Consider the following 17,475-nt stretch of genomic DNA (forward strand, 5'->3'; position numbering starts at 1 on the left):
TTCAGAATGGCACTGGCATAGGCCTGGGAATTGTTTAATCTTGTCCCCAGCCCCAATGTCTTTGGCACAAATCACAAATAATGAAAGTGTAATGTATGCACCAATGAGGATGCTCGTGGGTTTGTTGAGCTGTTGCATTATGAGTGGCATAGCCAGTCATGTGATGTGCAATAAAACCCCAGCCAGTTGGTCATCCACGATGAGGTACACAGTTGTGAGCCCAATAGATGATCTGGTAATGTGTAGTGTGATTGTTAAGCCTTTGTTAATAAACCAACTAGTTCTTAATAGTAATGTGTTGCTATGAATTCTTAAGCAAAGAACCCATGAAGCAAATACATTAAGTAGGGGAAAATGCCTTCAAATAAAAAAGGACGGTTAGCCTCAATCCAATCACGGTACAGGTAAGAAGGCAGCATCAATGCAATAGATCACAATGGCATGGTTTGGCTTGATTCAGTTGAACTTGGATTTCACACAAACTAAGTTAATGTGTAACTGGATACTTTGGTGATTATTTTTCTTTGCGCTGATAATGCATGCCGGTATAGTCAGAGCCAGCATGGATTTATGAAGGGGAAGTCATGTTTGACAAATCTGCTGGAGTTCTTTGAGGGTGTAATGAACATGGTGGATAAAGGGGAACCAGTGGATGTGGTGTATTTGGACTTCCAGAAGGCATGTGACAAGGTGCCACATAAAAGGTTACTGCACAAAATAAAAGTTCATGGGATTGGGGGTAATATATTAGCATGGATAGAGGATTGGCTAACTAACAGAAAACAGAGATGCAGGATAAATGGTTCATTCTCTGGTTGGCAATCAGTAACTAGTGGGGTGCCGCGGGGATCAGTGCTGGGACCCCAACTATTTACAATCTATATTAACGACTTGGAAGAAGGGACCGAGTGTAAGGCAGCCAAGTTTGCTGATGATACAAAGATGTGAGGAAAAACAATGTGTGAGGAGGACACAAAAAATCTGCAAAAGGACATAGACAGGCTAAGTGAGTGGGCAAAAATTTGGCAGATGGAGTATAATGTTGGAAAGTGTGAGGTCATGCACTTTGGCAGAAAAAAATCAAAGAACGTTATTATTTAAATGGAGAAAGATTGCAAAGTGCCGCAGTACAGCTGGACCTGGGGGTACTTGTGTATGAAACACAAAAGGATAGTATGCAGATACAGCAAGTGATGATCAGGAAGGCCAATGGTATCTTGGCCTTTATTGCAAAGGGGATGGAGTATAAAAGCAGGGAAGTCTTGCTATAGCTATATAAGGTATTGATGAGGCCACACCTGGAATACTGTGTACAGTTTTGGTTTCCATATTTACGAAAGGATATAGTTGCTTTGGAGGAAGTTCAGGGGTTGATTCTGGGGATGAGGGGGTTGGCTTATGAGGAAAGGTTCAGTAGGTTGAGCCTCTACTCATTGGAATTCAGAAGAATGAGAGGTGATCTTATCAAAGCGTATAAGATTATGAGGGGGTTTGACAAGGTGGATGCAGAGAAGATGTTTCCACTGATGGAGGAGACTAGAACTAGAGGGCATGGTCTTAGAATAAGGGGCCGCCCATTTAAAACAGAGATGAGGAGAAATTTCTTCTCTCAGAGGGTTGTAAATCTGTGGAAGTCATTGCCTCAGAGAGCTGTGGAAGCCGGGACATTGAATAAATTTAAGACAGAAATAGACAGTTTCTTAAACGATAAGGGGTTAAGGGGTTATGGGGAGCGGGCGGGGAAGTGCAGCTGAGTCCAGAATCAGATCAGCCATGATTGTATTAAATGGCGGAGCAGGCTTGAGGGGCCGAATGGCCGACTCCTGTTCCTATTTCTTATGTTCTTATGTTTATAAAGAATATTTTTGCCAAGCCTATATGATGCATTGTATTTTGGCTCTGCCACTGCATTCCCAAACTTATCCATGAATTGCCATTCAATAAACTATTGACTGCCAACGTAATGCCCTCACACAACAGCACTCCAAAGCCAATCCCATTCTGCCTTGCTAAACACACGTCTTTCTGTAGTGTTCTGTAGTAAAGCAAAGTATATGTCTTCTCTGTAAAAAAATTTTATTTGATGTCAACTGACCCCATCTATTATGCCTCTGGTGTCATGCATTGTGAATGCAGCTGATGGTAAAAACAGATGGTCGTAACGCTGGTGGTTAAAGGGGATATGAATGCTGATGGTGGATCTGAAATGGGACAGTTACAAAATATAAAGGGTGGATTTTCCGGTCTTTTGCACTCTGTTTTTTGCCCCCAGGAGTAGCGGCAATGAGGTCTTCTGGGCGGGCGGTCAGCCTCCAATGCCTCGCGGGGATTTTCGGGACCGGTTTTGCGGTTGCACGGAAGAGCTGCGCCAGTGTGCAACGCCTCTGGTTGCAACACCGGCGCACTTTTTGACGCCCACCCGTACACCCCGCAGCACGCCCGCAATGAACGCCTGGGAAATCAGGTGGTCCAACAGATACCGACTGCAGAGAGGTAAGTAATGTCGTCCTAAGGTAAGTGTGATTGTTTTTTCTTTTAATTTTTTTTACGATTTATGTTGTAGTTGTGTGAGCTATGTATTGGGAATGTTTTTGTGGGGTTTTTTTCAGTTTTTTTTCTCCCCAGGCGTCTTCGGCGTGCTGCCGAGCTTGGGTTGATTTCTTTGGAACAGAGGAGGCTGAGGGGAGACTTTATTGAGGTAAATAAAATTATGAGGGGCCTAGATAGGGTGGATAGGAAGGACCTATTTCCCCTAGCAGAGGAATCAACAGCCAGGGGGCATAGATTCAAAATAATTGGTCGGAGGTTCAGAGGGGATTTGAGGGGAATTGTTTTCACCCAGAGGGTGGTGGGGGTCTGGAACTCACTGCCTGAAAGGGTGGAAGAGGCTGAAACCCTCACCACATTTAAAAAGTACTTGGATGTGCACTTGAAGTGTCGTAACCCACAGGGCTACGGACCAAGAGCCGGAAAGTGGGATTAGGCTGGATAGCTCTTTGTCGGCCGGCATGGACACGATAGGCCACAATGGCCTCCTTCTGTGCTGTAACTTTCTATGATTCTCTGAATGATGATACCACATAATGCTAACAGTTTGCTGATGATACCAAATTAGGGTGTGTGACAAACTATGAGGAAGAGATTGCAGGAGATCATGGTCACATTAGTGGAATGGACAGATAGGTGGCAAATGCAGTTCAATGCGAAGGAATGTGAAGCGGTACATTTTGAAATAAAAGAATAACAAGTGGCAAGACAAAAGGCAAGATCGGAGAGATCTAAGGTGGAGACACATAGGTCTTTAAAGAAATGAGCAGAGCTAGAAAAGGCTATAAAAAGACAAGTGGAATTCTGACTTTAGTACATAGGGACATTGGTTACAAACGTAAGGAAGTGATGTTGAACTTGTACAAAACATTCGTTAGGCCATAGTTGGAATATTGTGTACAGTTTTGGGTACCCCGTAGAGAGGATATTGGCACCATGGAAATGGTATAGCAAAGATTCACTAACTAGCACCATTTCACTGGAACAGAGAAGGTTGTGGAGCTCTATTCTGAAAGGTTTTGAAATGGTATAGAGCGAAAAATAATTTCCATTGGTGGGTGTAATGTATGCACCTGTGAGTATTGTTTGTAGAGCTGTTGCATTGTGAGTGGCTTAGCCAGTCATGTGATGTTCACAAGACTCAATAAAACCCCAGTCAGTTGGGTCTAGGTCATCCATGATGAGGTATGCAGTTATGAGCCTAGTGAATGAACTGATAATGTGTAGTGTGATTGTTAAACCTTTGTTAATAAACCAACTAATTCTTAATAGCAATGTATTGCTATGAATTCTTAAGCAAAGAACCCATGAAGCAAATACATTACAGTAGGCAAATCTGTAATGTCCACATACCCCTGAAAGTAGCAGGCCAGGTAGATAAGGTGGTTAAGAAGGCATGCAGAATGCTTGCCTTTATTAGCCGAGGCAGAGAATACAAGAGCAGGGGATTATGCTTGAACTGTATAAAACACTGGTTAGGCCACAGCTGGAGTACTGCGTGCACTTCTGGTCACCGCATTACAGGAAGGATGTGATTGCACTGGAAAGGGGACAGAGGAGATTTACGAGGATGTTGCCGGGAGTGGAGAATCTAAGCTATGAGGACAGGTTAGATAAGCTGGATTTGTTTTTATTGGAACAGAGCAGGCTGAGGGGAGACCTCATTGAGGTGTATAAAATTATGAGGGGCCTGGATATAGTGGATAGAAAAGGGTCTATTTCCCTTAGCAGAGGGGTCAACAAGCAGGGTGCATAAATTTAAAGTAACTGGTAGAAGATTTAGAGAGGATTTGAGGGGAAATTTCTTCACCCAGAGGGCGGTGAGGGTCTGGAACTCACTGCCTGAAAGGGTGGTAGAGGCAGAAACCCTCACCACATTTAAAAAGTACTTGGATGTGCACCTGAAGTGCCGTTAACTGCAGGGTTACGGACTTGGAGCTGGAAAGTGGGATTAGGCTGGATAGCCTCTTGTTGGCCGACATGGACACGATGGTCCGAAATGGCCTCCTTCCGTGCTGTAAACTTCTATGATTCTATGAAATCAGTTAACAAGGGGGCTCGGACTGAGGATCAAGGAGAAAGGTGGGAATTGGGACAGTTATTAGAATGCGGAATGCTTTACCACAAGTGGCTACTGAAGCAGAGAAAATAAATCCGTTTGAAATGGAATTGAATATGTATCTTAAAAGGAAGAGAATAAATGTATCTGGGGCAAGAGCATGGAAACCAGAACAGGTGCCATGGGTCTAATTGCTTCCTTCTGGCTGATAGTGTCTATGATTCTCTTCCCTTGGCTGTAGGGAACATCACTGCTTACCATGGGGCGGAAGGCTGAATAAACTACAGTTACCCACCTCTTGACCTTTAGATCCTTTCACACCTGATCGACCTGGAGGTCCAGGGTTGCCCTAGAAATTCGAAACAGACAATGAAGGAATTATATGCAGTTATACATCCAATGCAAGTCAGCGGTTTTACGACATAAACGTTGTCCTCCTCCATGTGGAACCAATTACTGTAACGCTTCCCCTCCAGACAAATTCTCCTCCCACTGCACAATCGCACAAGTAATTCAACCCGTGCGGTTTGCAGAGCAGAGTTAAGAAATGCCGGCATTCTGATAAAAATGAAACTTTAATCTCAGGGAGCACTTACACAAGCTCTGTGACTGGTGGATTTTTATTAAGTTTTAATGCGCACTTACTGGCAAACCTTGCTGGCCGTGCTTCCCTCTCTCGCCATCCAGACCTTCCTGACCCTGTAAAGGAACATATATCAGTCAATGTGAATGCTGCCAAGACCTACTAAGACCATAATACTTTGGGTATTTTAAATTCAAACGCCCAAGTAATGTCACATCTGTTTATTGTGCACTGCCCTCTGCCCTCGTATCTGCTCAACAAATGTAGAGATAACTGTTGAAAAATTGAGATAGTACAGCTCAGTTTCTCTGATCATGTAGCACCTTGCAATAATCCCCCTCTGTCGTTTGTGGTTGCCAAATAAATCAGAGGCATTGATGTATCTTCCAATGAGGTAAAGTGGCAGGATTATTGGCAGTAAGCTGTCCCACAATACCCTGTACCGGCACCATTTCTAGAAGTCTCACTTTAATTATGAGTTCCCCGAGTTTGATATTTCATAGCCTTATTCCTACAAGTACCCACTGCTTACATATATGTAAACAACAACAACTTGCTAGTGGAGGAGGTTACAGAGATGGGAAGGGGCAAGGCCGTGGAGGGATTTGAAAACAAGGATGAGAATTTTAAAGTCGAGGCGTTGCCAGCCCAGGAGCCAATGGAGGTCAGCGAGCACAGGGGTGATGGGTGAACGGGACTTGGTGCGAGTTAGGACACAGGCGGCTGAGTTTTGGATGAGCTCAAGTTTACTGAGAATGGAAGATGGGAGGCACACTTCCAGGAGAGCAGTGGAATAGTCAAGTCTCGAGGTAACAAAGTCATGGATGGGGGTTTCAGCAGCAGATGAGCTGAGGCAGGGGCGGAGTCAGACGAAGTTCACAGGTGTGAATTTTGAGAATGAATTGTAATTGGATGCTTGGAGGAAAATGGGAGGGGCATATGTTTAAACAAATAAGAGAAAGAAAGTTTTGCATTTATATAGCACCTTTCACGACCATCGGACGTCTCTACTACTGATGTCAGGCTAACGATCACATGGAAGAACTTCAGCAATTGTACATCCCTGACTGGAGTAAAAATAAAGCGGGGTGGCTCAACCGTGGCTAGCGGGGGCAGGTTGGGGATGGTGTTGGATCCAAGGAAGAGCCATATAAATTGGCCAGAAGGGGCGACAAGTCTGAGGACTGGGAGAAATTTGGAATTCAGCAGAGGAGGACAAAGGGTTTGGTTGAGAGGGGGAAAATGGAGTACGGGAGGGAGCTTGCCGGGAACATGGAGGCTAACTGCGGAAGCTTCTGCGGGTGTGTGAAGAGAAGTGGATTGATGAGGACGGATGTGGGTCCCTTGCAGTCGGATTCAGGTGAATTTATAGTGGGGAACAGGGAAATGGCAGACCAATTAAACGGGTGCTTTGGTTCTGTCTTCACGGAGGAAGACGCGGATAACCTTCTGGAGGTACTGGGGGACCGAGTGTCTAGTGAGAATGAGGAACTGAAGGATATCCTTATTAGTCAGGAAGTTGTGTTGGGGAAATTGATGGGATTGAGGGCCGGTGAATCCCTGGTGGTCTGCATTCCGGAGTGCTTGAGGAGGTGGCCCTGGAGATAGTGGATGCATTGGTGATCATTTTCCAACAGTCTATCGACTCTGGATCAGTTCCTATGGACTGGAGGGTAGCTAATGTAACACCACTTTTTAGGGAGGGAGGGAGGGAGATGCAGTATAATGTGGATATATGTGAGGTTATCCACTTTGGGGGCAAAAACACGTAGACAGAATATTATCTGAATGGCGGCAGATTAGGAAAAGGGGAGGTGCAACGAGACCTGGGTGTCATGGTTCATCAGTCATTGAAAGTTGGCATGCAGGTACAGCAGGCGGTGAAGAAGGCAAATGGTATGTTGGCCTTCATAGCTAGGGGATTTGAGTATAGGAGCAGGAAGGTCTTACTGCAGTTGTACAGGGCCTTGGTGAGGCCTCATCTGGAATATTGTGTTCAGTTTTGGTCTCCTAATCTGAGGAAGGACATTCTTGCTATTGAGGGAGTGCAGCGAAGGTTCACCAGACTGATTCCTGGGATGGCAGGACTGACATATGAGGAGAGACTGGATCAACTGGGCCTTTATACATTGGAGTTTAGAAGGATGAGAGGGGATCTCATAGAAACATATAAGATTCTGACAGGACGGGACAGGCTAGATGCGGGTAGAATGTTCCCGATGTTGGGGAAGTCCAAAACCAGGGGACATAGTCTAAGGATAAGGGGTAAGCCATTTAGGACTGAGATGAGGAGAAACTTCTTCACTCAGAGAGTTGTTAACCTGTGGAATTCCCTGCCGCAGAGAGTTGTTGATGCCAGTTCATTGGATATATTCAAGAGGGATTTAGATATGGCCCTTATGGCTAAGGGGATCAAGGAGTATGGCAAGAAAGCAGGAAAGAGGTACTGAGGGAATGATGAGCCATGATCTTATTGAATGGTGGTGCAGGCTCGAAGGGCCAAATGGCCTACTCCTGCACCTATTTTCTATGTTTCTATGTCTCAATGTGTTTTACAGCCAATGAAGTACCTTTCGGAGTGTAGTCACTGTTGTAATGTGTGTAATGCGGCGGCCAAATTGTGCACAGCAAGCTCCCACAAACAGCAATGTGATAATGACCAGATAATCTGTTTTGTTATGTTGATTGAGGGATAAATATTGGTCCCAGGAAACCGGGGATAACTCCTCTGCTCTTCTTTGAAATAGTGCCATGGGATCTTTTACGCACACCTGAGAGAGCAGACAGGATCTTGGTTTAACGCCTCATCCAGAAGACAGCACCTCCGACAGTGCAGTACTGCACTGGAGTGTAAGCCTAGACTTTTGTGCTCAAGTCCCTGAAGTGGGACTTGAACCCACAACCTTCTAACTCAGAGGTGAGTGTGCTGCCCACTGAGCCACAGCTGACATCATACAAGGAGGTTGCATATGCATATGTGGACAGTCGCATACAGAGAAAAATGTTCACTTCACCTATCTATAAAGGCCACCTGAGGCACATAGTCATGTTATGGTTAGCATTTTGCCTGTCTATCTTGTGCACTGTAAGCCAATCACAATTTATTGCCACACTATTTTTCCCCAATGTCCAATCTCAGTTAAGCCCATCTGACTGCAACAATTTATCACGCCAATCTTTATAGCCTCTCTAAGCAGGAGATCAGTTTAGGGCCAAATTGTGTCAAGGTTTCTGCAGCAGAACTGGGCTGAGGTGCCTTTAATCTGTTTAATTTAATGCAGGGCTCTTGCAGCTGACTGAGAGGAGGCTTGTATCTAGTCAGTACGGCTGACTCAACCACAGGTCTCAGAGTTAATAGGACAGTCTGCTCACCCATTCTATCACCTAGCTCGTAGTGCTCTACTAGGCTTCTCTCCCCAATTTTAATTGCTCCACCATTGACGGCCGTGCCTTCAGCTGCCAAGGCCCTGAGCTCTGGAATTCTCACCTTAAAACGTTCCACCTCTCTTTCCTCCTTACAGGGACAGCTGACTCAGTGGGTAGCATACTTGCCTCCGAGTCAGAAGGTTGTGAGTTCAAGACCCAAATCCAGGAACTTGAGCACATAAATCTAGGCTGACACTCCAGTGCAGTGCTGAGGGAGCGCTGCACTGTCGGAGGTGCCTTCTTTCAGATGAGACATTAAATTGAGGCCCTGTCTGCTCTCTTTCAAGTGGACGTTGGACGTAAAAGATTCCATGGCATTATTTTGAAGAAGAGCAGGGGAGTTCTCCCTGTCTGCTCTCTCAAGTGGACATAAAAGATTCTATGGCAGTATTTCGAAGAAGAGCAGGGGAATTATTGGCTGGTGCGTTTCCTACATTACAACAGTGACTACACTCCAAAAACTACTTCATTGCCTGTAAAGCGCTTTGAGATGCCCGGTGGTCGTGAAAGGAGCTATATAAATGCAAGTCTTTCTTTCTTTCTTTAAGATGCTCATCTGCCCTAATGTCTCTTTATGTGGCTTGGTGTCAAATTTTGTTTGATAATGATCCTAGTAAAGGTGCTATATAAATCAAAGTTACTGTTGTTTGCTCTACATTCTCACACCAAAATGCTCCAAATGCAATACTTCAACAAGATACTATGCTGCAATATACTGAGCCCACCAATAAGTGAAGGCACGGTTTAGCATTCAACTGTTTTTGCTTGCATCATCCATGGATGGAGGAATGTTAGCAATTCAGTCGTTGGGGTGCACTGTGGCAAACTGTACAACTGTGATACATAATGCATGGAAAACTCAGGCTCGAGTGGACAACAACTTGTATTTATATAGCGCCTTTAATGTAGTGAAACGTCCCAAAGTGCTTCACAGCAGTATTATGCGATAAAAATTTGACACCGAGCCGCATAAGTAAAAATTAGTGCAGGTGACCAAAAGCTTGATCAGAGAGGTAGGTTTTCAGGAGCCTCTTGAAGGAGGAAAGAGAGGTAGAGAGGCAGAGAGGTTTAGGTAGGGAGTTCCAGAGCTTGGGGCCCAGGCAACAGAAAGCACGGCCACCAATGGTTGAGTGATTATAATTAGGGTTGCTCAGGAGGGCAGAATTAGAGGAGTGCAGACATCTCGGGCGGTTGTGGAGCTGGAGGAGATTACAGAGATAGGGAGGGGCGAGGTCATGGAAGAATTTGAAAATAACGTTGAGAATTTTGAAATTGAGGCGTTGCGTAACCGTAAGCCAATGTAGGTCAGCGAGCACAGAGAAAATGGATGAGCGGGACTTGGTGCGAGTTAGGACACGGGCAGTCGAGTTTTGGATCACCTCAAGTTTACGTAGGGTAGAATGTGGGAGGCCAGCCAGGAGTGCGTTGCAATAGTCAAGCCTAGAGGCAACAAAGGCATGGATGAGGGCTTCAGCAGCGGATGAGCTGAGGCAAGGGCGAAGACGGGCGATGTTACAGAGGTGGAAATAGGCGGTCTTAGTTATGCTGCAGATATGTGGTCGGAAGCTCATTTCCGGGTCAAATAGCCATTTCTGAAACAAGCTGCAGATAGGCAAGGCTCCCTTGAACAGTAAGGTGAGGCAGAACGATACTGAGAGAAGTGGTAAATAACCTACAGTGTAACCAGGGTCTCCAGGTTCGCCTCTGTCTCCTCGATCCCCAATGGGGCCCTGCAAAGAAACACACACACTTTAGTTAGTTCGGTCTCTTTCTCCTTTTTCACAATCAGAGCATATGAAGTGTCTGAAAATCAGCACTGGTGCAGGATTTTTCTATTTAACTTTACTCTCTGTAATATGAACCTTCATGCTTTTTATGTCCAACTTGTTCATTTGTTTTGCTTTTTTTTTCTAACCTTGGTTGTGCAGAAACTGCAGTCGATGTCTTTTCTTTTATAAGCCAAGGGGCAGCCTTCCAGAGAGGGGTTAGAAACTCCTCAGTACTTGGAAACTCATTCGTACATAGATAATTGTCAGAAGTCTAGCGCAAGGTGGCAAGAGTTAAGTTAATTATTTAAAGTTTGAAATGAATGAGAACCCTGGCTGGAAGCAATCTGAGAAGCATCTGCTGTTGGTTGGATGTGCACTTAATCTGGAATAAAAGGCTAGCTCAAGCGCCCTGCTAACAATTCAGTGACTGGAAACGGATTTATCTTTGTGATTCGCTGCAGAAGTTGTCGTCATGCTGAAGGACACCTCATGGCTTTGACGTGTAATGCAGCTTGGAGGTTACAGCAACTAATTGCGTGCAGATGAAGGGTCTGAATTTGCGCTGTGGGTATGACCGTACAGACAGTCTGGCATGTTCATCTACAATTCCTCTACTTCAGTGCAGACGATAACCCATTTATTTTTAAACAGGTTGACAGTGTTCATGACTGTGTCATATAACTGCGTATGTATCCAGCAGATGGGGCTGCATCATGAGGGATGTGCTAGCCTGTATTTGGCATGCTGTTGGCTGAGAGAGAGAGAGACATCGTCCAAAACTATGCGTCCCTTCAGTGCACTTCCACTCTAGCTCCAGCAGGAGTGCAGTGGAAGCCTTGTGTATTTTCAAGCTACAACTCGGATCGTCCAGCCAACAGCATACCAAGTACAGAAGCCAAATAAATGATAGCCTACTCTTCATGACTCAGCCCCATCTGCCAGTTACAGTTGCACGATGTGGTCGCAAACACTGGCCTGGAAATTCCTGGGTCTCGCTCCACTGGCGCAAGTGCACCAGAGTGGAACCTTTGCCTGCCCTTGCCTCCGGCCAAATCCAGAACCCCAATTCCGGCACTGGAATAGTTTGCTTATCTACAGTGTCAGCTGTGGTTCAGTGGGTAGCACTATCACCTCTCTGCCTCAGAAGGTTGTGGGTTCAAGTCCCCACTCCAGGGACTTGAGCACAAAAAATCCAGGCTAACACTCCATTGCAGTAATGAGGGAGTGCTGCACTGTCGGAGGTGCCGTCTTTTATACGAGACGTCAAACCGAGGCCCCGACAACTCTCTTTCAAGTGAACGTAAAAGATCCCATGGCATTATTTCGAAGAAGAGCAGGGGAGTTCTCCCCGGTGTCCTGGAGAATATTTATCCCTCAATCAACATAACGAAAAAAACAGATTATCTGTTCATTATCACATTGCTGTTTGTGGGAGCTTGCTTGTGCGTAAATTGGCTGCCGCGTTTCCTACATTACAACAGTGACTACACTCCAAAAGTACTTATTGGTTGTAAAGTGCTTTGAGACATCCGGTGGTCGTGAAAGGCGCTATATAAATGCAAGTCTATCTTTCTTTTATCTGATGTTGGCCACTGGCGTCTGCCAGGGCGTGACCTGCCCTTCCAAGGCGCGAGGAATTTCAGATGGAAGTATTAACTGTTCTTAACTCTGGAGGGAGTGTAGTGAAAGGCCCAGGATATAGTCCCGGCCTAATCCCACTTTCCAGCTCTTGCTCTGTAGCTCTGCAGGTTACGGCACTTCAGGTACACATCCAAGTAGTTTTTAAATGTGATAAGGGTTTCTGCCATCCTTTCAGGTAGTGAGTTCCAGACCCCCAAAACCCTCTGGGTGAAAAAAAATACTCAACTCCTTTCTAAGCCTTCTACCAATTACTTTTAATCTATGCCACCTGGTTATTGACATCTCTGCTAAAGGAAATAGATCTTTCCTATCCACTCTATCTAGGCCCCTCATAATTTTATACACCTCAATTAAATCTCCCCTCAGCCTCCTCCGTTCCAAAGAAAACAACCCCAGCCTATCCAATCTTTCCTCATAGCTCAAATTCTCCAGTTTAGGCAACATCCTCGTAGATCTCCTTTGTACCCTCTCTAGTGCAATCACATCTTTCCTGTATGTGCTCTGGATTGACTTTATTGTACCATTTAGTGTTTAATAAACTTATATAAGCCCCTCCCCTTAGTCATTTTCTTTCAAAGCTAAAGGTCCCAGTTTTTCTAGTCTTCCCTCATGAGTCTAGAGTACTGCATCACAGCTGGAGTACTGCGTGCAATTCTGGTCACCGCATTACAAGAAAGATGTGATTGCACTAGAGAGGGTACAGAGGAGATTTACGAGGATATTGCCTGGACTGGAGAATGTTAGCTATGAGGAAAGAATGGATAGGCTCTGTGTGTTTTCTTTGGAACAGAGGAGGCCGAGGGGAGACTTAATTAGAATTGAAGGAAAAATAGTATAATTTGCTGTTGACGCCAAATTGGGGGGAGAAATATGGCAAATTGTGACCAGGGTTGTGAAAATTGCAGGAGGTCATAGATAGGGCAGCAGGATGGGCAGAAGCAATTCAACGTGGAGAAATGTAATGTTATAACCAGGGGGCATAGAGTTAAAGTAGTTGCGGAAGGATTAGAGGGGAGATGAGGAAACATTTCTTCCCCCAGAGGGTGGTGGGGGTCTGGAACTCACTGCCTGAAAGGGTGGTAGAGGCAGAAACCCTCACTGCATTTAAAAAGGTACTTGGATGTGCACTTGAAGTGCCACAACCTACAGGGCTATGGACCTAGTGCTGGAAGGTGGGATTAGGTTAGATAGTTCTTTTTCGACCGGCACGGACGCGATGGGTCGTAATTTTTCATGATTCTATGAATAAAATTAAATGGACAAATTTTTTATGGAAGAGGAGCCTTTGAGTGTAGATACACAGCATTAAAGAGGATCGCAAAAGTAGATAAGGCCACAAAAAGAATGGTCGGCATTGCTGTCGGAGCCATTGAATCTAAAATCAAAGGGAGAATGTTGAACTCGTACCTAACCCATGCTGTACCTGCCCTGGGAGTGTCAATATTGGGCCCTTCATTATAGGAAGGATCATCAACATCCTAAGCAGTCCCTTGAACGAGGAAGACTTGCTTCCACACGAGTTCACAGATGTTTCAATGAAGGACCCGATGTTCCAGTCATGAACTGCAACTGAGGGGGTGGAAGATGCCTGTGCGTGGATTTTTTTAACGTATGGTGACCGTTGCACACTAGCCACCACACGGGCTTGACAGAGGCCTTTATCCAGTGGCAAGGGTTAACCAGGACGACTGGAGACCTGCTCTGCTGCACGGATCTAGTGCGCTCACATATCGCAGGAGGTGCGGCGAATAAAAGCAATGGCAAAGGGAAATCATATATTTGCTACACAGTTAGCATTCATAGATAGACGAGAAGTGGGGATTTATCACTTGAGCTGAGAAGGTTAATGACATAGGACAAAGGGAGTTTAGAAAACATGTCAGAGCGGTTAGAAACTGCCACAAACCATTAGTGAAGCAGATTCAATAGCTTACTTGTGTCATAGTTTAATCAAACTTATATAACAAAGACTCTTACCCTGTCTCCAGGTGGGCCAGAAGGACCTTCAACCTTCCCATCATCTCCTTGTTCACCCTGGAACATTAGAACAATTCTATTAGTAACATCCTCAGGGAACCAGAGCCTACAGGAAGGCTTAACTGGTAAAGCCCTGGTAGTCTGAATGGGCCAACAATTCCGGCCTCCCCGGGTCTGTACAGAGTTCCTACGGTCCCGAGAAGGCATTGGTAATGGCGGTTTCCAGCGCGCAATGTGAATACGCTGGAAACCGGCATTTCCGATCTGTCAACTTTCTGGATTGACAGATGGCCGCATCTCGGGAGCGAGGACATTTGTCAGTGGAAATTTCCAATATTTACGCTTACAAATGTCCTCAAAAATCTTGCGCCTGAAAAAGCAGACGCACAGCCTACTTTTACAGGCGCAAGTGTTTTAAAAACACAAAAACATATAAAAATAAAGTTATTAAAACATATTTTATCATTAAAAACCCTCCCCACAATGGTAAGTTTATCTTAAAAAACTTCTTAAAAAATCGGGAAATTATTATTTTTTTTAAGACATTAATAACTTTAATTTAAATGAATGTAGTGTAATTATTTTCTATTTTTTATTAGTGTGTTGGGTGTTTGGGGCTGTGTTTTGGGTGTTTCGGGCTCGATCACAATCATAATAATAGGAGTTTAGGACCCTGCGGAACTCCTATTACTATGATACTTTACCTGATTGGCTGCCCAGAGCCATGTGACTCCAGCTGTAGGCCTGCGCATGCGTTGACGTGCACGCGCTGCGACTGGCAGTCTGGAGAGGCCTCAGCACCGGAAAGTCGAATGTGGGCAGCAGCTTAAGGTGGGTGCGTATTTTTTCTCTAAAATGCCCACGGGAAGGCCAAAATGGAATTTCAGAGCCAATATTTCAACTATGGTGGAAATAACACAACAGGATGAAAGAAAGAAAATAACAAGAGTCGACTTCCAGTAAACTTGCTTTTAACTGGAATAAAAACAGAAAATGCAAGAAATCTCAACGGGTCAGGCAGCATCTGTGGGGAGAAACCGAGTTAACGTTTCAGATTGATGACCCTTCGTCAGAACTGGCAAAAGTTCGAAATCTAACAGATTCTTAAGGAAGTGCAGGGCAGTGAAAGGGGGAGGGGAGGAAAGAACAAAAGGGAAGGTCTGTGATAGGGTGGAAGGCAGACGAGATTGAGAGACTAAAGGGAAGATGGGCCAAATTGAGATGGTAATGGCTCACGTTAGGAAACAAAAGATGAGTCTAGATAGGGTGTGAATGGCGGAATAATTACCAGCTGCCGTGGGAAACAGAGAAAAAAAACTTAAAATAAAAGTTGGGGGGGGGGTGTTTCTGTAAAAAAAAAAGGGAGGAAAAGAAACAAAATATGGGCAGAAGTTATGGTCTTAAATTGTTGAACTCGATGTTGAGTCTGGAAGGCTGTAAAGTGCCTAAACATAAGATGAGATGCTATTCCTCGAGCTTGCGTTGAGCTTCTTTGGAACAGTATAGGAGGCCGAGGACAGAGAGGTCAGAGTGGTACAGGTTTACCAATGGCTGATCCTTGTAATCACTCTGATTTGGCAGGTCTGTGCTATACTGTAACCAGATTTTCTGAATAACATTACTTAATGCCAATGGTGTTAACATAAGATTGATCGGAGGCTCTAGACAGGAGTTCATTAGTCGGTAATACAATTCCAAAGGAAAGATTTTTTTTTAACCAATTTCTACAAAGGTTTATGGCTACATTGCATAATGTCACAAATTCTGCACAAATAAGTTTTAATTGGATGTAAACTGGTTGAATTGCTTCTGCCCCGTGCCCCATTCCCCCCTCCCCCAGAACACCAGCCAGGCCACTAACAAGTCTACAAAAACTGCTAGCGATCATAATAAAAGCTAACATTATTGAGCACTTAGTAAGGTATGAGATACTCAGGGACAGTCAAGATGAATTTGTAAAGGGCAGGTTATGCTTTGTTGAATTTTGTTAAAAAATCACTGAGCAGATAGGGAAAGGGAATGCAGTAGATGTGATATATTTGGACTTTCATAAAATGTTTGATAAAGTGCCATACAAGCGACCTGTGAGAATTAAGGCCACTGGTATTAAAGGTAAAGTAGTGGTATGGATAGAGGCACAGCTGAAGGTTAGAAAGCAGGGGTAAATGGATGTTTCTCAGACTGTAAGGGCTCCCTTCCCGTGTCACTTAAGCACATTTACAAACAAACAAGGAGTAGCTTGGATGGTGTTTGAGGGGATCACACTATTCTCCCAACTCTAGGCATTAAGGTAGATACTTGTAAGATTTTTTTCTGGGAAAGAATAGGGCTGCAAACATTAGAGAAAAAGCTCCAGAGATTTACCCCAGTGGACGACTTTGGGCTATTCATTGGCCTGTGGATAATGGATAAAAAAAAAAAGAACATTTTGATGACTATTAAAATATAAATTTGTAGGGCTATGGAGAAAGGGCATGGGAGTGGGACTAATTGGATTGCTCTTTCAAAGAGCTGTCTCAGCCACGATGGACCGAATGGTCTCCATCTGTGCTGTATCATTCACTGATTCTATTCAGCTTTTGTATTTAAAAAAAATTTGTGATGACAAATGAGCATCAGAATTTTATTGAAAAGATAGCTCCGGCCCTCGTGAGTCAGAACGCCAGAGATTAGTTTTCCCCTAATCTTCCATTGAAATGAGATCTTTCTTGCTGGGTTGTGTGCAGACAGAAAGTTAATTTCGACTGTCAGGAATTGGCAGTGGTAACCACCTTCAGGATTGTCAGAGAAGCATAGGGAGTTTGTTTCCCAGTGGGTTGCGGGCCAGCTGGAAAGGTCTGTTTTTAATCGCAGATAATGCAGAGGTGAGTCAGCAATGAACCACGGCAGGACCGAGTTCTTTTTTAGCAATGTCTGGAGAACTCATTCAGTTTTAAACCAACCAAGAAACTCCAAACAGCATAACAGTTGGAAAATGGGAGTAATTATACTTGAAGGCAGTCAAAGAGATAGATCTTTTTCCATCTCCCAATACGGTCATTACTCCCTCTGATGAACTCAATAAAAAAAATGTTTTTTAAGTACAACTGCTACATTTGGTAACACTCAACTGGCTGCTCTTGTCTTCCTCATTTCATTATTGGATTTTTATAAAGACCTTCTTACAAAATGAACGTTATTTGAAGCCAGCTCCTTTGAAAATTATTTGTTGTTTGCAAATGCGATAATGGTGCTGGTCATGCACTTCTTCTGAAGTATGATTCAGTTTCTTTGAAGTGAAAGAGCAAACCCATGTAACGGCCTTGAAATTACAGCAGATATGCCTCAATGCATTTATTTTAATGGTGACATTAGCCTGATTAAAACAAATGGCACTGGTTAAAAGTTTCAGACAAAGGTGTCTCGGACAAATCGATCAAGCGCTCAAATGTTAATTATTTTCTTTCCTCCTTTAAGACGCTCCATAAAACCTA

General features: G+C 44.3%; 1 protein-coding gene across 1 annotated transcript in view; it reads right to left on the minus strand.

The window, feature by feature from the left end:
- col27a1b (collagen, type XXVII, alpha 1b) overlaps positions 1-17,475 on the minus strand; it is a 740,056-nt gene that overhangs the window by 64,812 nt on the left and 657,769 nt on the right. Inside the window, exons 42-45 of the mRNA XM_070863596.1 lie at positions 14,003-14,059; positions 10,292-10,345; positions 5,252-5,305; positions 4,902-4,955 (exon numbers count right to left, since the gene is read on the minus strand). Of these exons, the coding sequence (XP_070719697.1) occupies positions 4,902-4,955; positions 5,252-5,305; positions 10,292-10,345; positions 14,003-14,059 (219 nt within the window). The remainder of the gene's footprint in view (positions 1-4,901; positions 4,956-5,251; positions 5,306-10,291; positions 10,346-14,002; positions 14,060-17,475) is intronic.

The sequence above is a fragment of the Pristiophorus japonicus genome, chromosome 20 (genome assembly GCF_044704955.1).
Source record: "Pristiophorus japonicus isolate sPriJap1 chromosome 20, sPriJap1.hap1, whole genome shotgun sequence".
NCBI lineage: Eukaryota > Metazoa > Chordata > Chondrichthyes > Pristiophoridae > Pristiophorus > Pristiophorus japonicus.